Source organism: Meleagris gallopavo, chromosome 12 (assembly GCF_000146605.3).
Source record: "Meleagris gallopavo isolate NT-WF06-2002-E0010 breed Aviagen turkey brand Nicholas breeding stock chromosome 12, Turkey_5.1, whole genome shotgun sequence".
Classification (NCBI taxonomy): Eukaryota; Metazoa; Chordata; class Aves; order Galliformes; family Phasianidae; genus Meleagris; species Meleagris gallopavo.
The window spans coordinates 5,656,817-5,680,498 of NC_015022.2; the positions used below are offsets into that span (position 1 = coordinate 5,656,817).

Consider the following 23,682-nt stretch of genomic DNA (forward strand, 5'->3'; position numbering starts at 1 on the left):
TTCTTTCAGCTGCCTTCATCTTAACAACCGAGTTTTCCTCTTTTTCCCTGATTCTCTCCCCATCCCACTGTGGCAGAGAAGCAAGCCAAGAGCTATGTGGAGCACAGCTTCCTACTGTGGATTAAACCACATCATAACTGCAAAGAGACTTGCTGTTTTCTATTTGAGACTTTGAGACAGTATACAGACACCTTCCTTGGCACTGGCTGTGAAATAAGCATAATTTTTCCTAACTGTTCTGGTTTTAAGTGATGCTGTAACACAGAAAATCGCATCCCTTCATAATATATCAACCTCTTAAGCTCAGTTTCAATTACACTTCTTTTTTGTTTCTGCTCTTCTGTTTTTTTTTTCCAGGGCTGGGGCAAGGTGTTCCTGTAGTTGGGCTTATTGTGGAAGGTGGTCCCAATGTTATCTCCATTGTTTTGGAGTGCCTACGAGAAGAACCTCCTCTCCCTGTAGTGATTTGCGATGGTAGTGGACGAGCATCTGATATTCTGTCATTTGCACACAAGTATTCAGAAGAAGGAGGGTAAGACTGTGAGACTTTCACTAAAGCTGTGTCTTGCTCAGGGGAAACAATGAGGGATTATGCCTTGTTTTCCTGGAAAAAAAGCTCAGATACAAAATGTTCTTAACAGAGAACCTCTTAACGGAGGTATTCTGCTGTCAGATTTTGTTGCCTGTTTGATCTTTTCCTTGGTGCTAATGAGTAGTAATTGTTACTACTTCAAATGTATTTGACAGCCTATTGACATGTTCGGTCTCAGTGCAGCGCACTGTCATACAAGATCCATCAAAGTTTGTTGCATGATACTTGATGCTGAGTTGGATGCTTTAGAAGTGAGGAACATGTGGTTCCCAGAATTACTCCTTTTCTCAGGTCAGAGCTGAGTATTAGTAGTTCATGTATTTATGGAATACGTACTGCCTGCGTCTAATATGCTGTATGAATGACATTTGTGCTTCAAGAGTGCCAGGTTGAATAAATGTCAGGCTTTCTTCTTTTGCTTTTTCTTGTGTCTTTGATATTTCTTCAGAGCGTTGCTGCCATGATCAGAGCCAAACATTTGTCTGAAGCATTCTGCTTCACTGCCCAGATGAACCTGTAACAATAGCTTTCAATGCAGCGTTTTGTGGAATTTGTGACTTTTACGGTTGGTTGTCTTCTGTTTTTGTTGGTAGAGAGTGCAATTTATTCAAAGAAGATACAAAACATATAGCATAAAGCTCATCTTCTCTACAGAGTATAAGATCTCTCCTAATAGATACTCCTAATGGAAGCAGAGTAATGCATTTTCTATTTCAAATGCTGCTTCTCCCAGTCAAATAACATCTTCTCCATACTGTCTGTTAATACAGAATCAGGAAAAATGTGTATTGTTTTCATTAGAGTACATCACACCCTCTTCTCACTGAAGAAATTGTTTGTTTCCATGGCTGAAGTTGGAGCTTATATTGGATTAAACATTAACCAAATAACTGTTATTCTCAAACAGTCAGATATTATGTGCTTGAAGTGGGAAAGCAGCTCTGATGCTGGATTTTTGGGTTTACATATAGTACAGCTTTAATCCTACCAACAGAATTTGTGATGTCACGTCTTTCTTTGCGTTGAACAAGCCTCCTTAGATTAGATCAAACTTTATTTTTTTTTCTTTCTCATCCATCCCTCTTTATCAGCAATAGAAACTGAAGGAGCTTATAAAGATCAATCTGTTTGAGGTCTGCTCACTGCATGACTCTCTTCCCCAGTGCGCCTGTTGCACTGTCCGGTTTTCCTTTCCAATAATGATGATGAGATAAATATGTTCGCCTGGTAACACAGGTCTGTAGTGAGAAATTTCTGGCATCCCTTCTGTCAGATTACAAAGAATAATTTTCTCGCAATGAACTTTGAATTTTACTGCACTTGGCAAGCTCAACTGTCTCACTGATTTGATTGTCTGCTGGTAATGTTTGCTGCTACCTGAAAATATTTGTATTTTATTAGGAAAACAGTCAAAATGGATGGCCTCTGTTTCAGACTGGTTTGAGAGATCAGATGTTCCTGATCTTTGCTGAAATGTTTTCAATCTAATTTTTTCTTAGATCATCTTTGGGTTTTGTGTTTCTCAGGTGTGTATTTTGAGGTTTCACATAGTCCAGCAACTAAATTCTCTGTTTAAGAGGTAAAAGATAACCAAGGTGACATACTGGTAGTGTGAAATATTTTAGGGTTTTTGACTACGTGCAAAGTACCTTGCAACATTTAGAGGCAAAGATGCATGTCCAGTAAGGTGTACTGCTGAAATTCTGAAGGCTGAATTTAACAGAAGTATATATACACATTCACAGAAAAAATAAGAGCCATCTTGTAGTACAGAGATTCCATTCCAGGGCAAAAGGATAGCTGAAAATCCTTGCCAGTTTTTAAATAAATATTGAAGGGCTGAGATGCACAAGAGCCAGTCTGGGTACAAATTTCCTGATTACTGTTATTTTTTTGTAAAGTTCACAACTTTTCCATATTGAATGCAAAAATGTTGTGTGTTTTAATTTATTTTCAAATAAAATCACTGCTCTGGTGCAAGAAAAATCATGTTTCTCAAGCACCAGACCTTCCTTACGTATATATTAATTACAACAACGTCTTGTTTTGTGTCTCCTTTATCATTTAGGATAATAAGTGAATCTCTCAGGGACCAGCTTCTAGTAACCATCCAGAAAACCTTCAATTACAGCAGGAGTCAAGCTCATCAGCTGTTTATCATTCTGATGGAATGCATGAAAAAAAGGAACTTGTAAGTGTCCTAAAAGTATTTCATGAAGATAATTGCTATGAGCAGACTTTTGCAAGTACTTTGAAGCATGATTCTCCCAGGGTTACAGTTCAACATTTTTTTTCTTTCTTAAGACCCATAAGTATACATAATAATGCATTCATAAACCTAGACTCCTAGAAATAGAGATTTTGTCTTCTGGAAAGCCTCTAAAACCAGCTTCAGATTCTTCTCCTGTGTAAGAAGATATAGAGTCTTTTTCTACAAGACCCAATGTTCTTGATCCCAGTTGTGCATGATCCTGTTTTACAACAGGCCTGTTCTATATACAGTATCACTCAATATGATTAATGCCTGTCTACCATAGTTCAGCTGCTTAAAAAAGTGTGCTCAGGGAAAGAAAATCTTCAACATTCAAGTCTGTTGAGAAAGAAATCTTGAAAATGTGTTCACCGTACCTTTGCAGTTTTTGAGTGGTTTCTTCTGACTAATTGTCCTGGTGAATTTTTGTAAATATGATCTTTGCTGTGAGTTTTGATAAAATTCCATTTCATTCTTTTATCTTAAGCAACTGCTTTTTAATAGCACAGAAACAGTTTAATACATTTTTATATGGTTTTCAAATTACAACTGGAACAGACATAGCTGACTTACTTTTTTTTTTTTTTGTCTGAAGTTGCATATTTCTATAGATAGAAACAAGAGAATTAGCACATCTTTCTCCTCAGACCATGATTCTTTGGATTGCCTAACTCTATCACTAGGGAAGTGATGGCTATAGCACAGGAATTGGTAAAGAGAATATTTTAACCCTGAAGCTGAGAAAAGAAATTTTTTAATTTCTTAGGAAAATTATGTTTCATGCTTCCTCAATATTAAGTGTGTTTTCCTTCTGCAGAGTGCACATTTTCTGCCTCTGGTCAGCTTAGAGGCAAACCATCATCTAATTTCTTCCCAAGCTTAATATAGTACACAATAAACGATCTGTAACTTTCTCCTTAGAATTTTAAATAAACAATAAACAGTATTCCTTACAGCACATACTCTTTTCACTGGGGAGTATAGTTCTGTTTAATAGAAGTAATTGTTTAATTGTTCAGTGAAAAAACTATAAATCCTCTTATATTACCCAAAGATATATTGAGGGAAGAAAAAACAGTATTTTCTGTGCAGTATTTGCTTGTGTCTTAATTTCAGCTGGGATGGAATAGTTTTCTATGGAACGTCTGATATGATGCTATGTGTTTGGTTCTAGGAGGAAAACAACATTGATAACACACTGATGTTTATAGTTACTGCTAAGCAGTGTGGTACAGAGCCAAGGCCATTCTTAGCAAAGGCCCAAGGAGCTGGGAGGGAACAGAATTAGAACAGCTGAATTAAATTGTCCAAAGGGACATTCCATGCCATATGGCATCATGCAGAAGGATTTTTGAAGGGGGTGGGAGTTGATCTTTTTCTCTTCTGCTGCTCAGGGGGGCCAGATGGACATTAGTCGGGGGGTGGTAAGCAATTGCTTGTCCATTACTTGTTATGTACATTCATATGTCTATGAATAGTCCTAACTATCATCCTTTTCCTTGTCTCTATCTTAGTAAATAGTTTTATCTCAACCACATGTTCTTTTTTTTTTTCCTGATATTCTCCTACATCTCACTGGGAAGGGGGGAGTGAGCAATTGACTTTGTGGTGCTCAGCCACCTGCTGGGTTAAACCACAACAGCTTGTTACTTAACATGAAGATACTGCATCAGCCATGCTAAACTTAGCACTATGATTCTCATCATAATACAAAGAAACTTCCCAAAATTGGTACATCAGGCTTTGTGCTAGTCCTCATTTCATATAAACAGTTCCGCAGTGATGAAAGTTCCAACCAGGCATTATTTTTACATTCTTCTTGAGCAATTAAATGATTGAAATTAGGAAATAACTTCTATCAGATTAGAATAATGCCTGATGCCCCAGTCAAGAAAAGTATACACATCCTCCAGAAATCTTGATAATCATCTCCTCTGGAAGAACTCTGAATCTTTAAGATGTGCAGATCTATTGCTCAAAACTCTTTAACTCCCATATAAATAAAAATGCAACTAGCAAGTAATTTGAAATATAAAGAACACTTCAGTTGTGAAGAAGCTTAATGATGTTTACTATTTTTTATTTCTTCTGCTTTGGAAATATGGACACTAAAATTGTTTTGAAAATTTTTGAACAGTAAGTCAAATCACTTCTTAAAGTATGATGCCAATGTATTACCTGTAGGCATACCATTAGGAGCCTACCTTTTCATGCATAAAGCCTGTACATCTAATTATAATTTTGTCCGCTTTCTTGTTCTGTAATACAACTTTTCCTTTAATTCTTTTATGTCTTGTTGTTGTGGCAAGCATTTATCTTTGTGTAGAAGTAAAATCTATTCAAAATGTTGAAAAAATTGCCATTCCTACTACATAATACTGACATCTAATATGCAAAGATGTTTTTGGAAAGTAAAAGATTGTTGTTTTTTTTTATCTCTATTCAGAAAGAATATAATTAATATAGAATACACTTTTAAATTAATCATTGTTTAATATGTAGCTCCTTTAATGGCTAAGCTTTGTAGGAATTGCTGTTTTGAAAGGCAGAGAATTGGAATGGGCTCAGTTAAGCAAATATGACTAGAAGTATCTGATTTTTAAATTAATTGTATCTGTTCTGCTGGTCAGTGTGTGGCAAACCACATCATTCTGAAATATTTGAGTGTTATGGTCAATAACATCAAAGCTATCATAGTTATTTCAGATAGTTAGTGTTTCCTTTTTCCAAGTTGGCATTTCTCTTATTACTGCAAAATATGAGAAAATTATCAGTTTGCCATGACAGTTTTGTCTCTGTTCGTGAAAATTCTGGGATTTGGTGAAGAATTTCAGCAAGTTTATCATATTTAGCTGTGTAGAGATTAGTTAGGATAACTCTTTTGAAAAAGTTTAAATCAAAATTTTTGTTGAAATTACAATTTCACAAGAAAAAATTAGTGGAACTGGATGTTTTGAAAAATTTCAAGTCTTAGAAAATAAACCTTTACCATTCTGCTCTATTTTTATTTTTATTTTTTTCCTATCTGTACGTTTAGTGTCCATCTTTCATGTACTGTAATTCTGTGTTTTGGTTTAATGCTGTCTTTTAGATCACTGTGTTCCGTATGGGGTCTGAAGGGCAACATGACATTGAGATGTCTATCCTAACTGCTCTCCTCAAAGGTGGGTTTTGCAAGGAAGGATGTATTCTGTGATTCCTAAAAGATCAAGTCTATACACTGTCTGAAGTTCACTCTAAATATTTAAATTTTTGGTTTATTTTCTTTATTCAAGGTACTAACTTGAAAATACTTGATTGCAACTCAGATCAGTTCAAAGTATAAAATCTAGTCTGAAATTTTTGTGTGGCTTTCCTCACCTGAGAGCCTGGAATGGAAATGCTGCCAACAGCTATACTGATATTTCAGCACATTTTATTGCAGTCCTTTCACATATTAATAAAGATAAAAGAAATGGCAGGAAGATTAGAAGACTGGCTTTTTCCAGGCCTCAGATTGTATTCTTTAAGCCTTGGGCAAAACTTAGGATCAGTTCTCAGTTTATTTGGAGAGTGTTAAGTTTACTGAAACAACATCTGTTTTCTGTCTGAATATTTATGGTTGATAGCAGGCTCAGTATGAGAACACAGGAGTCCCTAATGCTAAGTAAGAGATAAAGAGAGGAATTATTGTGCTCATATCTACAGCATCAGCCAAGGAAGCTGTGCGAAGCAGTCTTTTAGAACAGTTTAATGTCTATCTTTAGCTACAGAAATATAAAGTCAATCTGGGAGCTCTAAGGGAAATAGAGAGTCTGGTTAATCCTTTTGAAATTAGGATTATGAGGTTAAATGGAAGATGCTGGAAATTGGTTTGGTGCATGCACCACTTTATAGTAAAATTATTCTTGTGATAATAAGCTTGCTGGTTTTTAATTCTTGGGAAAGGGAATTGCAGAAGGTTGTTCAATTATGTTTCATCATGCATATGTTTCTGTTTAGGTACCAATGCATCTGCTCCAGACCAGCTCAGCTTGGCTTTAGCCTGGAATCGTGTAGACATTGCACGCAGCCAAATCTTTGTCTTTGGACACCACTGGCCAGTAAGACCATGTTATTTGCTAAAAATTGAAAATAAGTTGTCAAATATTAACTCCCTGGATTTTGTTGGCAGGAGGAATATTATTGAATTATTGTTTATGATGAGCTGATGGAGAGCATTTCATTAATTAAGAATGACCTGTTTGTTTTGAAATTTGCTTAGGCTGCCACTTGCAAAAACTTAATTCTGGAAAAAAAAAAAAAAAGCAACTTTGCTTTTTATCTCATTGACACATGCTAGTAGTTGCTGAAGTCTCTAACTACCTGTCCAAGTATGTATCAAGGCTGAATTTCATGGAGATGCTTTGAAGTAATTGCGTGTCTTGCTTCCTTTATAGCTTTGAAAATGTTAGTTTGGATTAATGGAGCAAAATGTAGACAACCAAAGGAAACCGCTGCTGAAAACACCTCTGGTAGTGCTGTGCCAAGCAAACTTAGAAACAGTTCTTTAGTAAAGCTTTAGTTTCTGCAGTGAAATTTTCCTTCTCAAAATTTTAGAATGTGGTGCTGCTCTGGTTCAAATCAATGCTGAATCACTGTGGTGCCTTTGTTTATCAGTATAACTAAAATGCTCTATTTAAGCCACTTCTATTTCACTGTATTGATGCTTTTTGTTTTACTGTTTGAACCATCTGGTGTTGAATTACCATTGTATTATGAAGAAATCAGCCTGCACAAGATAAAGTTGACTCTAAGGATTCTTATTTTTTTTTAAGTTAGATGTCCTTCCAGAAACTATACAATAAAATGAACACTATTCACGTGTGTGTTTTATATAACGATGAGATTTATTTCATTGAGAAGCCTGTTTAATTAAAATTCTAATGAATGGTGCTGCAGATATAGCTTTATTCCTTTACTTATAGTAATGTTTTCAAAGAAAAATTCAATTTTCATTGAAATGCTTACAAAGAAAGAATTAAATGATCCTAAATATTATAAAATATTATTGGCATAAAAGATTTTGTAGAAATGAATGTCCCAGTCTCCCTAGTACTGCACTTAAATTCAGATGTACCACCTGGCAACTGTCTGTCCTATTTCATAATCATTCTCTGCAACATTCTGTGGATCCACTGTCAGCTAATTGTGGTAAATTGTCATTTTTAATCCATGAAGAATGTTTTTTGGTCAGGAAGATTCAGCCCTTATGTTCTGTGAGTTGCCAGATGCAGTTTTGTCCAGGCTTACAAATGTTTCATGATAGCCAGAAAGAGAAGTTTTTTTTTAAGGTGGAGGAAAAAAAGAGAAAACAAGCCTTGTTAAACATTAAAAACAAACAAAAAATACAGCAAGCTTGTTTCTCTAGTTTTCTGGGCAGTGCACAGATGTTTGTAATCTGATGCACATGGAGGTTATGTAACCTAAGTGTTAGCTGGAGTAATTTAAGCCTCCATATCACAGACAAGTAGTGTCAAGATACTTGCACGTGTGCCTTCCTGTTTTGGGTAGATAGCTTAGAAGGGGAAAGAGTCAGAAGAGACTAGATATGCCTGAAGATCTATAAATATAAATATTGTCTGCAGAGCCTAAACTAACTAGTCAGGAGCTCTCTTTTCTCCTTCTTTCTGCTTCTGCAGTATGGATGCAATTTGGCATTATGCAAGATCCTTGTTAAACACTTGTCCTGCTTGTTGTTTGTTTGTTTGTTTGTTTGTTTGTTTGTTTGTTTTGACAACTGTAACTTTTCCTGAGAGGAAAGAAGCTGAAGCTGACATAAGCAGTGTCTTTTCCCAGATCTCTCGCGCTGAGTTTTGGGAGAGAAAGCCTATATGTTAAATCCCACCACAGGCTGCCTACTTCACTACTTGACTTTCAGTGTTATTGACTGTATTGGAGATAACAGCCTGGGGTTTTTGCTTTTGTTTTTTTAAACAAGTAAGCCAAATAGTTTCATATACTTAAAGAAATGATAATTTTAAGTAGATTGCATGTGCGAAGTGGTGACTGAGAAACAAGTTCAGTAGCAGTGTATTCGTGAAATAGTGGTAGTGCAATTAAGTAGATTCCTAATACTTGTGCATTATTAAATTAAGCCTTTAGGAAGCCTTACAGCTAGTGATGGTACAGCCCCTGAGAAGGAAAAGAAATCTCCAGCAGTTCAGACTAAAGCAGCCAGAGCAAAAGGAAAGGGGAAGAAAAAAGGAGGAAAAGTAAAAGAAGAGCCTGAAGAAGAAACAGATCCAAGAAAGCTTGAACTCCTGAACTGGGTGAGGTGAAAGTACTTGTATTAAAACTGTTGAAAAGTTTGTTTGCTTTTTTTTTTTTTCCCCCTTCTCTCTGTATACATATCTATTAGTTTGCAAAGGTGGGATTTACCCTTCTATGAAACTGTATGGGAGACTGAATTATCCAGACAGTACTAGTTTTTAAGAGTCTTGCAAAATGGTGCATGTGGTATTCCATCATCCATAAGAAAGATATCTATATCTGTATCCATATGAAAGGAGATTTTAGATAATCACTTTTAATTCCTTGTAGGGCTTTAGTGGTTTCCAGTCTCCCCTTTATATTTCATTCAACAAATCCATTTTCTGTGCAGGAGTTAACTGTTTTCAGATCACTCAGCCAAAATGATTAAGCCATCCTTGAAATCAAAGGGAGAGGGAAACATGCATTTTCACTCTACAGAATGCTCATTTGCACATTTCCAGAGGATTGACATTAGAATTCTGCAGGGGTGCTGCTGTTCAGTCTTTGAGCCAGGAATGTTTCTCATCCTATGTGCACTACATGCAGCTGTACCACAACAGTACAAGTCAGTGCCTATTTGCTGCCTCTTCGTTTATCAGAATGAAATAAGGACACTAGTGAACATCTTCATCCTCCCTTTATAAAAATATTTATCAAGTGAAGGCAACTTAAATTCCACCTTTTCTAAGTGCTTCACCTTCCATTTGCAGTAGATTAGAGTGTTTTGTTGTCTTAATTCAGGATCATGCATCAAGGGGTCTGCTGCTCAAGGCCTTTCCACCTTTATCACTGCATTCTAGCCCTTTAGGCAATATTAAGGGATGATCCATTAGACTTTGTGGCCAACATTTTTGAAAGCCAATGGGTGAATTGGTGAAAGAGGAGGAAGTGATCCTTAACAAACGATAAGTCATCATCGGCATAATTGGAAACCTGGGAATCTCTAAAGTAATGAAAATACTGATGATTGTTGGCCAGACACATCTTCTCTGCTTGTGTGATCTCGTGTTCCCTGTTCTGTGATTCAGGTGAATTCGCTGGAGCAGGCTATGCTGGATGCACTGGTTCTGGATCGAGTGGACTTTGTTAAGCTACTCATTGAGAATGGAGTTAACATGCAACATTTCCTCACTATTCCTCGACTGGAAGAACTTTATAATACTGTGAGTAAGAAGAAGTAAAAAAATGTCCTGTGATATCTTTTCTACTGTATAGGAATGACCTTTTTCTTCTCTTCCTTCTGATATATGCTTTTGAAATGGTTTGGTTTCTAAAAAGCTTTGAGCCTTAAAGGTACATAGAAGGTAAATAGCATTAGAGGGAGCCACTGCTATTATACGTAGTGTCCTAATGTTTCCCTGCATATGCACGTTCCTGATGACTAGGCTTGCAGCAGCTGTGGCTTGAATCAAGGATCCTGAACTACCATATAAAGGGCTATAAGAAAAAGACTATGCAACTCTTGATTAATACTGTGTATGTCACTGTAGCCTAGTTCCTTATTTTCAACCCTGTAGAACGTAATGGCACATAGTTGCCTTAAGTTCTTAGTGTCATTTTTGTTTGTGTAAAATATGAATTGTTGAAGCTCTAATGGAGTAAATAATTTTTGTTTCAGAGATTGGGTCCTCCAAATACACTGCATTTGCTAGTTAGAGATGTGAAAAAGGTAAGCTTAAAAGCTGTGTTACATTTGCATAATTATATTAATGATATGAGTCAACAGTAGAAGCAAGCATAGCATGAGTGAAATTAGATGATAGCTATTAAGAACAGGAAAGTCAAATGACTTTTCAATTGAGGTAAATAATGATAACAGTCTAATTTGTGGATGGCTGTATTGCACTGCTGGTAGTTGAAAAGCTCCTAGTAGTGTGTTGTATTATTTAAGATTTAGATATATTCTTCTTCACAATAGACTCCAAATTGAGTACTACACAGGAGGATTGAAGGGAAAGACTTGCTAGGTTTAGTAGAAGCTGCGCTCCCCAGCAAAGAATTTCTTCCCTTTTGTTTGTTGCATTGCATGTTTTTTAGTTAGTTTGCTCACAAGTAATCCTACTTTTACTTGGGAAAAACTGTCTTGTCTCAGTGCTACAAATCCTAAAAATGTTGTTTGTTTCCACTACATGCTCATTAGTTCGTTATCTATTGACAGGGTTATATATTTACTCTCATTGAAGTTTTGGAGCTTTTATTTCATAAAATTTAACTACAAGGAATAGTCTTCCTTTTTTTGAAAGGAAACTCCCATTTATCCGTGGAGATTTAAATGTGGGAATCAATGCAGTACTGAGTTAATGTGTAATTCGTATTGACATACTACACAGTTAAACTTAGCTCATTTGATGTTTGTCTTTTTGATAGTCACTAATGCTTTTCTGCATTCTGCTTTCTGTCTGTCTCTTCATTGCATTTTCATGGCTCACTCATTCAGCGGCAGTCTCGGGGATTCAGTTGGGTTAACATGGAGGTGATGTGTTTGCTTAGGACATAGTTCTTTCTTGTAGCAACTGCTCAGTGGTGTTGTAGAATGAGTTACTGTTGTAGGATATAGCTCAAACAACAAAGCAGTTTTCAGCTCATGTTTCTAGAAGAATTAATGCAACTATCTAGCTCTTACATGTGATTGTGGACGTTATAGGCTTTTTTCTTTAATTCTGGGCTACGTATAAATCTAAATCATGATCTGAATTATATTCTTAACTCCATAGGTAATATTGTGGCAAAATACAATTTTTTATAAAAGGTGGAGTGTGTCTGATCTTCATTATGAAATTAAGCAAATCATACTTCTGTATTGGATTAATAATGATCAATATAAAGATTCACTTCACCAATATAGCTCTTGCAAACAACTTGGGCTTGTATTGATGCTGATACATTGTACAGGTAAATTACAAATGAAAAATTGTCCTCAATTATAAATACTTCCAAAATTCAATCTGTCCCCTAAACATTTATCGTGTAAATTGGTTCTCATTATTTTTATATGAATAATCAGAGACTGAGACAAGTGTCTATAAATATTACTGTTGCACAAATATAAATTTCATGTATGTTATGTTTTCTTGTTCTAAGTTCTTATTTTGTTCTTTTGTTTGTTTCCTTGCTTTTGGTAGGGAAATCTTCCACCAGATTATCATATCAGCCTAATAGATATTGGTCTTGTGCTTGAATATCTCATGGGTGGAGCTTATCGCTGCAATTATACTAGAAAAAGTTTTCGGACTCTTTATAATAATTTATTTGGACCAAAGAGGGTAAGAATGAATTAATTCTGGATGTGGCCATCATGCTGATGGTAAAAACAACTAATACTCTGTTCCTTCATCACTGTGAAACACTACATGCCCAATGCTAAAGAAATGCTGTAAGACTGATGTTGAACTTCTAGTAGTAAAGTTATGTAAGGATCCCATAAAACTCTTCATTTAATAGAAGCACCCAGCAGATGGTAAATACTTTGATCTGGAGGTGAACTGCCTTCTATTTAAGTAGTTTACTATCCAAGTATTTCCAACTGCCATGTCTGCATATTTACTTCTTCCTTCTTTAAGCTGTAGCTTGATGTTGTTATAACTCGAACTGTAAACTCCATTGGTCACATCAGGTTTGTTTTCAAAATAATTAAATAAGTTCCTGTAAGGAACTGCTGTGAGCATAAACCTTATTTTACAGAAACCGATGCAATCTCAATAAAGCATTTCAGAGCATGGACTCTTGTTAAACATTTTATTCTATGCAATTAGAATAATTTTCTTCATTAACTTAATTTTTTTTTTGTTTGAATTGTGGGTTTTTGAAGATCACGTGAAGTTTGCTTACAAAAGCAACTGCTTCAGATGATCAGAAGGCTACTCAAACCCCAGAATAGATATAGTACTATCTATTTGACCATACAATTAAGTCTTTTACAGAAAATGTAAATCAGAGATTCCATAATAGAACAGATGAAATATTTTTATGGAAAAGATTTGAAGATGTGTTGTATTTTTCATTTTTTTTTTCATGTTTCCCATGAGTACACTTACCCTGTTTCTGTTCAGAAGCATCATTTTTATTTCATTTTTTACTTTTTGTGAAAATTTAATGACTTTTATTCTCATTTAACTCTTCTAACTTAATCAAAAGATCTCAACTGAGTACAGGATGGAAAAAAATTTCTAACCCATTGCCTTCCAACAAATACAATTAAGTAGAAGATTGATTAATTGTACCATTATTGATACAGTTATTTAGAATAGTAAGTTTAATCAAAATGTGCTTTTCCTTTGCATTTTTTAGTCTTTTGAATTTTTCCTCCTAACTATTTTTCTTTTCTATTTTAATATTTAGCCAAAAGCTCTTAAACTACTAGGGATGGAGGTAAGTTGGTTTTATTGTAAAATACTGGATTTGTAAGTGTGTTTTTTGGTATAATTGTGCTCTTGCTCTTAGCTTCTTCAGTGTTGCAAATTGCAGCTAGAGAGGATCTGTTTTGCAAGCAGCCTATGAAGTATTTCTGACTTTTTTTGTTGGTATGGTCCTCAGAGCTGCTTAAAGCTTTGCTTAGTAATCCGTAGGAAGTTTTCAGCGCTGTTATGTAATAACATGTTATTTGCTGGAATGTACTGTAGATTAAATAATTCAGACTTGAACATTGGTGATATTGAAGAAAGAGTATAGTCCAGCAGTACTTTGTGTAGGCAAATCCCCTTTAACCATGAAGTAATAATTAATACACAAATGAGGTTTTATCATAGAGACAGCATTTAAGTGGAGTGAAAAAAAAAAATATTGCGTGTTGTGTTGTAGCATGTTAAATGCTCTTTTCCACTTAAAAAATGTCTTTGCTAGCAGTGATGGCACTGTGCTTTGCAAATATGAGATGGAACTGAACCAAAACTCTGCCTGAATTACCTGTGTGCTTGCAGAAGTTTTCAGTTGATCAGGATCAAGTCTGAGATGATGCCTCAAAGCTCATCACAGAGGCAGATGCTTTTATTTCTTCTGAAAAATGTATTAATATACAGTGGGAGGGTATTTGCGTAAAGAGTCCAGGGACTTTTCTCCATGAAGTATAGAGCATATAAAGCATATATTAATGCTTCCATAGCGTTTGAACTCAATATATGTACATACTGCTTGTGTTACCTTTGATATATACTCTACCTGCACACAAAAGCCTCTATTTCCCCAAGCAGATAAGCAGCTTTCTTCTCTACAAAGTCCAAGCTGTATTTAATCTCTGTGATCAACTTCCTATTTTCTGACGGATGAAAGCCAAAAGCTCAGCACCTCAGAAGTGCAGACCTCTTTGATCAGTGTTGATCACAAGTAGGTTACTTAGTACTTCCCTAAAGGCACATTTTGATTTTTCCTGTTTCTTCCAGTGGGAAATATTGTATATGGCACAAATTCCCTCCATTTGATAGTGGGTGTAGCTCACTCCCTTCTTCAAAGAGGAAGAAAAGTTGAAATGAAAAATCAATTTTTCTGTTGTTGAAGAGGTCAGTAATTTGATGCATCTCCAATTTTTTGTCTTTCAGTTCCAGAGTTAAAAGATTTAAAACAGGAAGTTTAGACTTATTAGTACATTGTCCTTCCCACCCAGGGTTTTGTTTTGACTTGATATTTCCAGTGTGGAGAGGACCCGATTTTTGGTCCTTCATTTGAGACTTTATATTCTGTTCTTCAAAGATGCTTTATGCTTTATTCACTTGCATGCAGTTTAGGACCCTCTAAATTTTTTCTAAGAAATAGAGGTCAGCATTTGCAGTTCTTAGAACTGCTGAAAGAGAAACACTTACTTAAGTGTTGAGCTGAAGAGTTTTCTTCTGAAACCAGAGGAGTAAGGTTGAAGTTGAATTTTGGGTTTAAGTTTGTTTGTTGTAATAAAATAGTGCTGAGATTATTAGGCTAAGATTACTTATATGAACAAAAACTGATCCATAGAATTGTAGAATTGAAGAATGGTTTGGGTTGGAAGGGATCTTTAAGATCATCTAGTTCTGTAGGATGGGATTTAATTGCAGTCCTCTTCTGAGATCAGAATCAAGGCCTACAATGGTGATAAGCTCTCTCTCTACACCTATATATGCAATGTTCTTCCTACGTAATTTAAACCCTTATTTACCCAATCATGGTTTTTCTCCCTTCAGGATCCTGCTTCATTGTCAGTACTTCCCTTCAGTTACTCCCATGTTGGTTCCTGTAGTAATGGCCTATCCTCTCTATCCCTTTAAGAAACAGGATACTTTACCTTCTGTTTGCACAGCATACATAAGAGGAGATTGCTTATTCAAAGGTGAACACTCCCTTAAGTATCTTGTTGTTCTTAAGAATGCTGTCTGCCTGCCTTTTCCCTTTTGCATGTTAACCACTCTCTCTACCTGCATGTCAGTCTGAATACTGCTTTGATACCTGTAAGATATGCAGCACTGTTCTTCAAGAATGGATACAGATATATCAAATAAAAACTTAGAGTAGAACCTTTATAGTGAATCCAGGTTTGGTAAAACTCCATTTACACTGCAGAAGAATTCATTAAATACTAATTCTTTTTACTCAACTGATGCAATTACACATGCAGTAAAGATCCACTTGCAATGCAGTGTGAAGTGATGGCTTCAGAACAATTAAGTTCTACTGTACGTATCCAGGATAAGTAACTTCTAATTAAGTGTGTAAAAAATGGTTCTCTGAATAAAACATTAACCTGTGTTAAGTGTGCTAGCCCAATGCATGCTTGGTCACATGTTCGTCATATTTTTATTTCCATTGGCATTAATTACAGCAAGCAACAAAAAAGGCATAACTAGTAATATCATAACCTCTCGATATGCATTTAGTTCATGGTGTCACCAAATCAGATGATAAAGATTGATATTAAGAATTTTTCTTGTTTTCTTCCCAGGATGATGAGCCTCCTACAAAAGGAAAGAAGAAGAAGAAGAAAAAGGAGGAAGAGATTGATATTGATGTGGACGACCCAGAAGTGAGCCGCTTTCAGTATCCATTTCATGAACTGATGTTATGGGCCGTGCTGATGAAAAGGCAAAAGATGGCACTCTTCCTTTGGCAAAGAGGGGAGGAAACTATGGCCAAAGCACTTGTTGCTTGTAAGCTGTACAAATCCATGGCACATGAGTCTTCTGAAAGTGAACTGGTGGATGACATCTCTCAGGATCTGGACAACAACTCAAAGTTAGTATTTACAGAGCATAGTACATGTCTACATGATACAGGAAATTGTCTGACCTGCTGAGAAGCTTGATTTTTAGTAGAGTACAGTTAATTTCCAGACTGTAGGTTCAAAGAATGCAGTCTGGAGCCTGTTTGTCAACAGTAAACAAACCAAACTTTTGGCTCAGAGTCTAAAGGTAACGCTATCAAGAAGATTTGTGTTGGTTTTTTTCTAGCAGTACATATTCTTTCTTCACCTTCTCTCTCTATAAAACTATCTAGTTTTACTTCACGGTATTATTTTGAGGGTGTGCTCATATGAATTAAGGGCCATCTGATGATCTAGGTAAACTGGTCTTAAGATGTCATTTGGTCTAAGCTAATTCTCTCTAGTTCCAAATTTGTTTGGAACTTTTGTAAACTATCCCAAATCAAGCCTGAGATTCTATTGCTCTTGTCCTTGTGTATAGAAAAACATAACCCCGTACGAATGGAATGAAAATACCAACTGCAATCAAACACAGATTTCTAAATCAAACTTCACTAGACTTATCTTGCACGTTACAGAGATTTTGGCCAGCTGGCTGTTGAACTCTTGGATCAGTCCTACAAACACGATGAGCAGATTGCCATGAAACTACTCACCTACGAACTAAAAAACTGGAGTAATTCTACCTGCCTGAAGCTGGCTGTGGCAGCTAAACACAGGGACTTCATTGCTCACACGTGCAGTCAGATGCTCTTAACAGATATGTGGATGGGGCGACTACGTATGCGGAAAAACCCAGGCCTTAAGGTATTTCTGTTCTGCATTTGCTTTCAAAGACACACTTTGTTGCACATAACACTATATTATATATAGTGTATGCATAGAAAAATGGCTTATTAATTAAAGATGTTTTAAGAACGTATCTGTTTTGAATCTCTTTCTTTTTTTTTTCTCCCCCCAAACTCAGGAAATCTAAGGAACAACATACCAGGACATAGGAAAATGACGTATGAAAAAGACCTATGAAAAGCTTAATATGATTGGATCTGAAAGCAAAGTTGTAGCTTTCAATTAATGATAAAATCTGTTCATTAAAAACATGAAACTCAGATTAAAAATTAATTAGTAGAAGCAGAAGTATCTTTTCTATGGGTACACACACATGGGGTTAGAGAGAAAAGAATCTGTACTTGGACAGATTCTTCTTAGTGTTGCTTAATATTGCTCCAAAAGACACAAAATTAAGATTCAGTTTTTATGAGAATGAAATGTGTGAAATCACAATGTGTGAAATAATGTGATTTTTATTCTTCTCTTCTGTGATTCAATTATTTTGTATCTTGTACTGATTTTTATATTTCCTGATCAGTGGATCTGCAGAAAAAATTTAGAAAAGAGTAATACGAGAAGGCTGTCACAAAATACAAATACGAGTGAGCCATTGTTGTGGAAGCAGAGCAGTGTTTGTGTGTGAGAGTTTTTATGTGAATATACTCTTCTTTGTTATACAAGGTAGCTGCTGTCATCCTTGTAAAGATCTATCATGACGATGCTATCATCTGCCAATGTTCTAGTTTTGTTACCTGCATTCCTCTCTTCTTTAACTCTTTTTCTGTACTTATGCCTGTGTTCTTCTATCTCTTCACTTTCATATAGTAGAACTTTCTGGGTGCTATCTGCACAGCTTATACTTTCACAAGTTTTTTTAGCTATAAAAATTATAAAAATTATAATTACAGCAGTTGACTAAAAGTAACTGTAAAGTCCCGTAAGAAACCTGAAACGCTTTGTCAACTGCTAGTGTTTCATTTCTCTGGTCAACTCTAATTCTGGAGCACAATTTCTTATGTGCAGTGCGTTCATGAAAAGGGAGTCTTACAATTGACAGATTATTGATTATTCTTCTTAACTACTACCTACATTATTTTTGTAGGTTTGGAGATAGGAGAGTATCTTGAATGTTATGCAAAAGATAAAATTGATTATCAGATTTGCCTTTCTATGAAATCTATTTGTTTAAATAAATATTGCAGTCTGAGTTGAATTCTTTCTTATTGAACAGGTTATAATGGGGATTCTCTTCCCTCCAACCATCCTTTTCCTAGAGTTTCGCAGTTATGATGATTATTCTTACCAGACATCACGAGAAAATGAAGAAGGCAAAGAAAAGGAGGAGGAAAATGTGGTCAGTACTGGGGTTTATCAGGAGGTTGTAACTCCTGGTTGTAAGAGTGCTAAGTTTCCTAACTTTTCTGTGCTGTAGGTCACATTGGATAAAATGTCAACTGGTTCAGTGAAGAGTATATAGGTTGGATTCCCAGGGTATGCAAATTATCTGCATATTTGCAGATTTACAATAGTTAATAGTTTCTGTATTTTTAAAAAGTCAACAGGAGGTCTGTTGCTCAGAGGAAGCATCTGGTAGATAGTGATTGAGATTATAAATGACAAAAGCTACTGTTTTTGATGCTGTATATTGGTGTAAACTGACAACTGTGATCTTCTAGGATGCAAACGTGGATACAGGTTCCCGGAAAGGGGATGAAGAGAATGCAAATAAAAAGCAAAACAGCCTTCCAATTGGAACAAAGATCTATGAATTCTATAATGCTCCTATTGTCAAATTTTGGTTCTACACAGTAAGTCATGGTGATTAAACTGATAGCAATCACTTTTCTCATGCCTATGAAAGCTAAAACTTTAATAGCAATATAAAAATAATAACCACATAAAACATAAATAACAGTGATTTTCATGGAATCTGATGAGTAAAGCACTCTTTATTTAGAGAAAAATAGAGTGAAATAGAACAAATAACTGTAGTTTATGCTGTCACCTCCTAAAGCTCTAACACACTTTACAGGAGGCTGCACAGTACAGTCACTCAGTACAAGCCAGTTTAGATCCTCTTGTTTTCTAAAGTCTTCTGGATCCTGCTCTGCTTTTAAATATACTTTAGGACCCAACAAACTATGCTGCAGTATCAGTACTTGCCATTCACTCTGTCAAATGCAATCTTGATGGAAGCACAGATCCCTAAGGCTTAATAAATTATTTTCTCCTACTTAAGTAATTAAGTGAACTACAATAATCTCATTTTCTTTTTAGCAGATCAAGAAGTATTTCCATTTTAATAAAAACTAAATATTCTTGCTACTGCTGAATTCTGTGTGTGCCCTACATGAAGGATATTGTTTTCATTTTATGCTAAGTTAGAACTTGTGGTATCTTGTATGTCATTATATTATGTAGGGTTTTTTTTGTTTTACCACACAGAATAATTATCTATTTTTCTGAAGTCAGTGATAATAATTCAAAATATAAATTCCTATTGAATTTCAAATAAAAGTATTAAATATGATTTCATGGAGTAAAGAAATTACACTGTAGCATATTAAAAATGCACCAAGGAAAAGCGGCCTGATTTAGAATGTTTTGGCATTGTACTGCTTATTTCAACAAATCTGCAGCTGCCTGAATCATACCAAGCTGCTGGAGGCCCATGACATCTACCAGTTTGCATGGCAGCTGTAGTAGCAAGAGCATTGCAGTAAGCACACACTTTATTCAGAGAAGAAAAGCTTTTTCCTTCACAAGTAGGTCTTCAGCACCTGAAACTGTCATGCATAGCCTATGTATTCATATGAATGTCACCAAAAGTCTATAAAGGATTTCTTTTTTATAGATATCATACCTGGGTTACTTGATGCTATTTAACTATATCATCTTGGTGCGGATGGAACGGTGGCCATCTGTCCAGGAATGGATTGTCATCTCCTACATTGTGACATTGGCTTTAGAGAAAGTAAGAGAGGTAAAGTATGGTCATACTTACATCACATAGCCCTTGAAAAGAATTATCCAGTCCAACACCCTTGCTAAAGCAGGATCCCTACAGTAGGTTTCACAGGAAATAGTCCATGTCAGTTTTGAATATTTCCAGAGGAAATACACAACCTCTCTGGGCAGCTTTTTCCAGTGCTCTGTAACCCCCAAATTAAAGACTTTTTCTCATGTTCAAATGGAACTTGTTGTGTTCCAGTTTGTGCCCTTTGCCCCTTCTTCTCTTTCTGGGCACCACTGAAAAGAGTCTGGCCCAATACACTTGTCTCCTGCCCTTCAGATATTTATAAGTGTTGATAAGATCCTCTCTGTCTTCTCTTCTCGGGCATAAACAGTTCCAGATATCTCAGCCTTTCCTCATAAAGGAGATCCTCCAGACCTCTAGTCATCTTTGTAGCCTTCTGCAGGACTCTCTCCAGCTTAAGGCAAATTTTGCTGCAAATAGGGGTGATCTCTATTGTGAGAGACAAGATTGTTTTTTTTTTTTCATGACCTCAAAAATGTTATTTCACATTTTTCTTAATTATGTCTTTGTTAATTTTTATTTCAGATTCTCATGTCAGAACCTGGAAAGCTGAGTCAAAAAGTGAAAGTTTGGCTCCAGGAATACTGGAATATTACTGATCTGGTGGCTATTTCAGTATTTATGATAGGAGCAATTCTTCGCCTGCAGAACCAGCCTTACATGGGTTATGGAAGAGTAATTTACTGCGTAGATATAATTTTCTGGTACATTAGAGTACTAGATATCTTCGGTGTGAATAAATATCTGGGACCTTACGTCATGATGATTGGAAAGATGGTTAGTAAATTATACAGCAAAGACTGCCATCTCCTTATCACCACAGAAAATCTCTGTGCTGAAAGCAGAGCAAAGTGCACTTGATAGAAAAGAGAATAGGGGTAACAATTTTTTTTTTTTTACCGTCTTAAGTCTTTTATAAAAACATAGAACCGTTATTTGTTTAAATGACTTCTTTTTGCCTTTTTATGTATTTTTATCTCATGAGCAGTAGTTAAATTTGAAGATCAACATCAGGAAAATTATCCAGGAAAATGTGTTACTTTTCTTGTTCAGTTTACAGCACTTTGGCAAACAGATACGTTGATGTCACTGTACTAGCTGGTGATAAGAACATTTGTATGGTCTCTTTGTGCAGATGATTGACATGCTCTACTTTGTGGTCATCATGCTTGTGGTTCTGATGAGTTTTGGAGTAGCACGCCAAGCAATCCTGCACCCAGATGAGGAGCCTTCTTGGAGACTAGCTCGGAACATCTTCTATATGCCCTACTGGATGATCTATGGAGAGGTGTTCGCAGACCAGATAGACCGTAAGAGTAGAATTCATAGTAAGATTCTGTTTCCTGTTTATGAGGCAGATGATCAGACCCAAATTAATGTTTGCGTTTAATTTGGAATTAGAGTGTATTTCTCCATTTGAGGGTTTTCTTGTGACAGACTCCAGAGACTAATGAATTTTTTGTTTCCCACCTGCATGTTCTGCCTCTAACCAAAAATTCCAGTTCAATTAACACTGAGTGTGATATAGTCTGGAATATTTGCCTATCTGAGTGGGTAACAATATTAAATGTTCTGTTTTCTTGCAGAGATGAGCAGAGATCATTCTTAAACTTTCTTTTGAATTAATATTTTACTAAGAAACAGTTCCCACCTAAGTTGACAGAAATGAATACCTTGCCCAGGAGCCAAAAATAGATACAATAAATAGATAACATAGTTTTTCATCTCCAGCTGGTAGCACAAGGAATGAGAGTCTGCAATTATAATAGCATGGATACATGTATCCACTTTTCCAGAAATGTTTCAGTTTCATAAATTAATCATGTTTCTCTGTGGAAGAGGAAGAAAAAAAAAATTAAAAAATCAGCTTGATTAGCTTCAGCTGGAGAAATAACATTTTATGTACAAAAGCTGCACAGTTTAAAAGAAAAGGTCTGTTTTTGAGGAGATGGACACTGCCACTGTCATGTTACTGATAGTTTTGTGTTAGTGTTTGAAATTTGTACAGTCAGATATGCAGCTGGCCTTCTATAGTGTGCATTATGCACTCTGCACTTTATCTGAAACAATACAAGCTGCTATTCCAGCACTGTTTCAATGAGCTGCTTATATTCTGAACAGTGTACACAGGATATTCTCTGTGTTCTTTTTAATGTCCACATGCTAGTATGGATGTGGTTTCACCAAGGTAGATAGAGGGAACTAATTACCTCCCTCCACTTGCTGGTAATGCTTTTTCTAATGCTGCTTTCAGTCTGATTCACTCCACTCAGAAGATGTCCATGATTGACAAGTTAGTGTTATTCAACAGCAACATATTCTTAAACAATAGAGAAGCTGAGCTGAGTGTCTTCGAATACTGTGATTCTTTTTACAATCACCATTTAGGGGCTGGGGAGCAAGTATCTATACTGCCATCTAAATGAGCTTTAGTGATATTGTACTGTAATGACATCAGTATCATGACTATAAATGGAAACTTAGCTATTCAACAGAAACAGCTAATGAACTTATAGCTAAGATGGTCCTTAAAATATTAATAATGAGTGAGAAATGTTTCCTTAATAGCTGAAACAATGATTTCATGTGGTAACTTTGAGTTGTTTTGTGTTTGTGGTGACTATCAATTTTGTTTAGTTGCCTGAAATATTTTGTGTGTTTAAACGATCATCTGCCATCAGCATTTTGTGGTTTATTTTAATGTCATGAATTTGCTGCCATGTGTAACATTTGGGGAACAAAAAATGAAAAGGAAATTACAATATACCATGCAGTTTTAACAAAGACATTCTTTCTAAATGTATGTCTCTACTGTTTTGACATTTGAGTTGTTTATACTTTCTTGGCAGCAAAACTATATTTTCAGTCATCTTCTTTGTTGTTTTCTTTGTTTTTACCCCCTATATTATTCTATTGTTTTCTTTCTCTCCTTGCTTCCTTTTTCATTTTGTTCCGTTGGAATGCAATTCAGTCTATGCCATGGAAATAAATCGTAAGTCTATCTGGGGAGCTGATTATCTCATTTAGCTGAATGTGTTCATTAATCTTTTCACTAGATGTTAGATCTTCACTAGACGTTTTAATTATAGGGTTCATCTGATATTCATGTGTGAGTTGTTTTGCTACCAAAATAGTTTCATCTGAAAAGAAGGTGAAAACTGTTGTAATATATGTTGCACATCAGAAATTTTTGTCAAGCTTATGTGATTGCTATGATTTGTTTCTAGTAGATTGCCAGTAAGGTGATCATTTTTAAAAATTATCATGCACGATTGTCATGTTATAAATAATTCCCTCCGATTATCTAGATATTGTATTGGTGGCTTTTTTAGCATTACTTTCATTGGTCCACATGAGTAATATTATGATTCATTTGACTTCCCTTTTATACTCTCCTTAAGATAAAATTATGATTGTGAATAATAAAGAAAGTTGGCATAAGAAGATGAGAAACTGAGATTTTCTTCTCGAGAACAAGTTAATAACTGTGTACAATTTCACAACTTTTTTCAAGGGAAAAAATAAAGGTTTACTGACTTTTT

The 23,682-nt window shown here is 35.6% G+C and overlaps 1 protein-coding gene across 1 annotated transcript; it reads left to right on the plus strand.

Moving 5' to 3' along the window:
* The first annotated feature begins 2,680 nt into the window (after positions 1-2,680).
* LOC100541416 (transient receptor potential cation channel subfamily M member 1) lies at positions 2,681-23,661 on the plus strand. The gene is made up of 15 exons (XM_019619415.1): positions 2,681-2,783; positions 5,935-6,007; positions 6,825-6,925; positions 8,960-9,133; positions 10,145-10,279; positions 10,735-10,785; positions 12,239-12,379; positions 13,455-13,484; positions 16,015-16,304; positions 16,851-17,079; positions 18,335-18,457; positions 18,780-18,911; positions 19,958-20,086; positions 20,666-20,917; positions 21,276-23,661. Exons 1-15 carry the CDS (start codon positions 2,763-2,765, stop codon positions 21,528-21,530), a joined length of 2,136 nt encoding a protein of 711 aa, XP_019474960.1. The 5' UTR covers positions 2,681-2,762; the 3' UTR covers positions 21,531-23,661.
* Positions 23,662-23,682: the final 21 nt, after the last annotated feature.

Excerpts from the sequence above, each read along its gene's own strand:
- LOC100541416 (XM_019619415.1), top strand. The coding sequence starts at position 2,763 with ATGCATGAAAAAAAGGAACTT. Across the intron at positions 2,784-5,934 it reads TGCATGAAAAAAAGGAACTT|ATCACTGTGTTCCGTATGGG; the intron begins GTAAGTGTCCTA and ends GCTGTCTTTTAG. Across the intron at positions 6,008-6,824 it reads CCTAACTGCTCTCCTCAAAG|GTACCAATGCATCTGCTCCA; the intron begins GTGGGTTTTGCA and ends GTTTCTGTTTAG.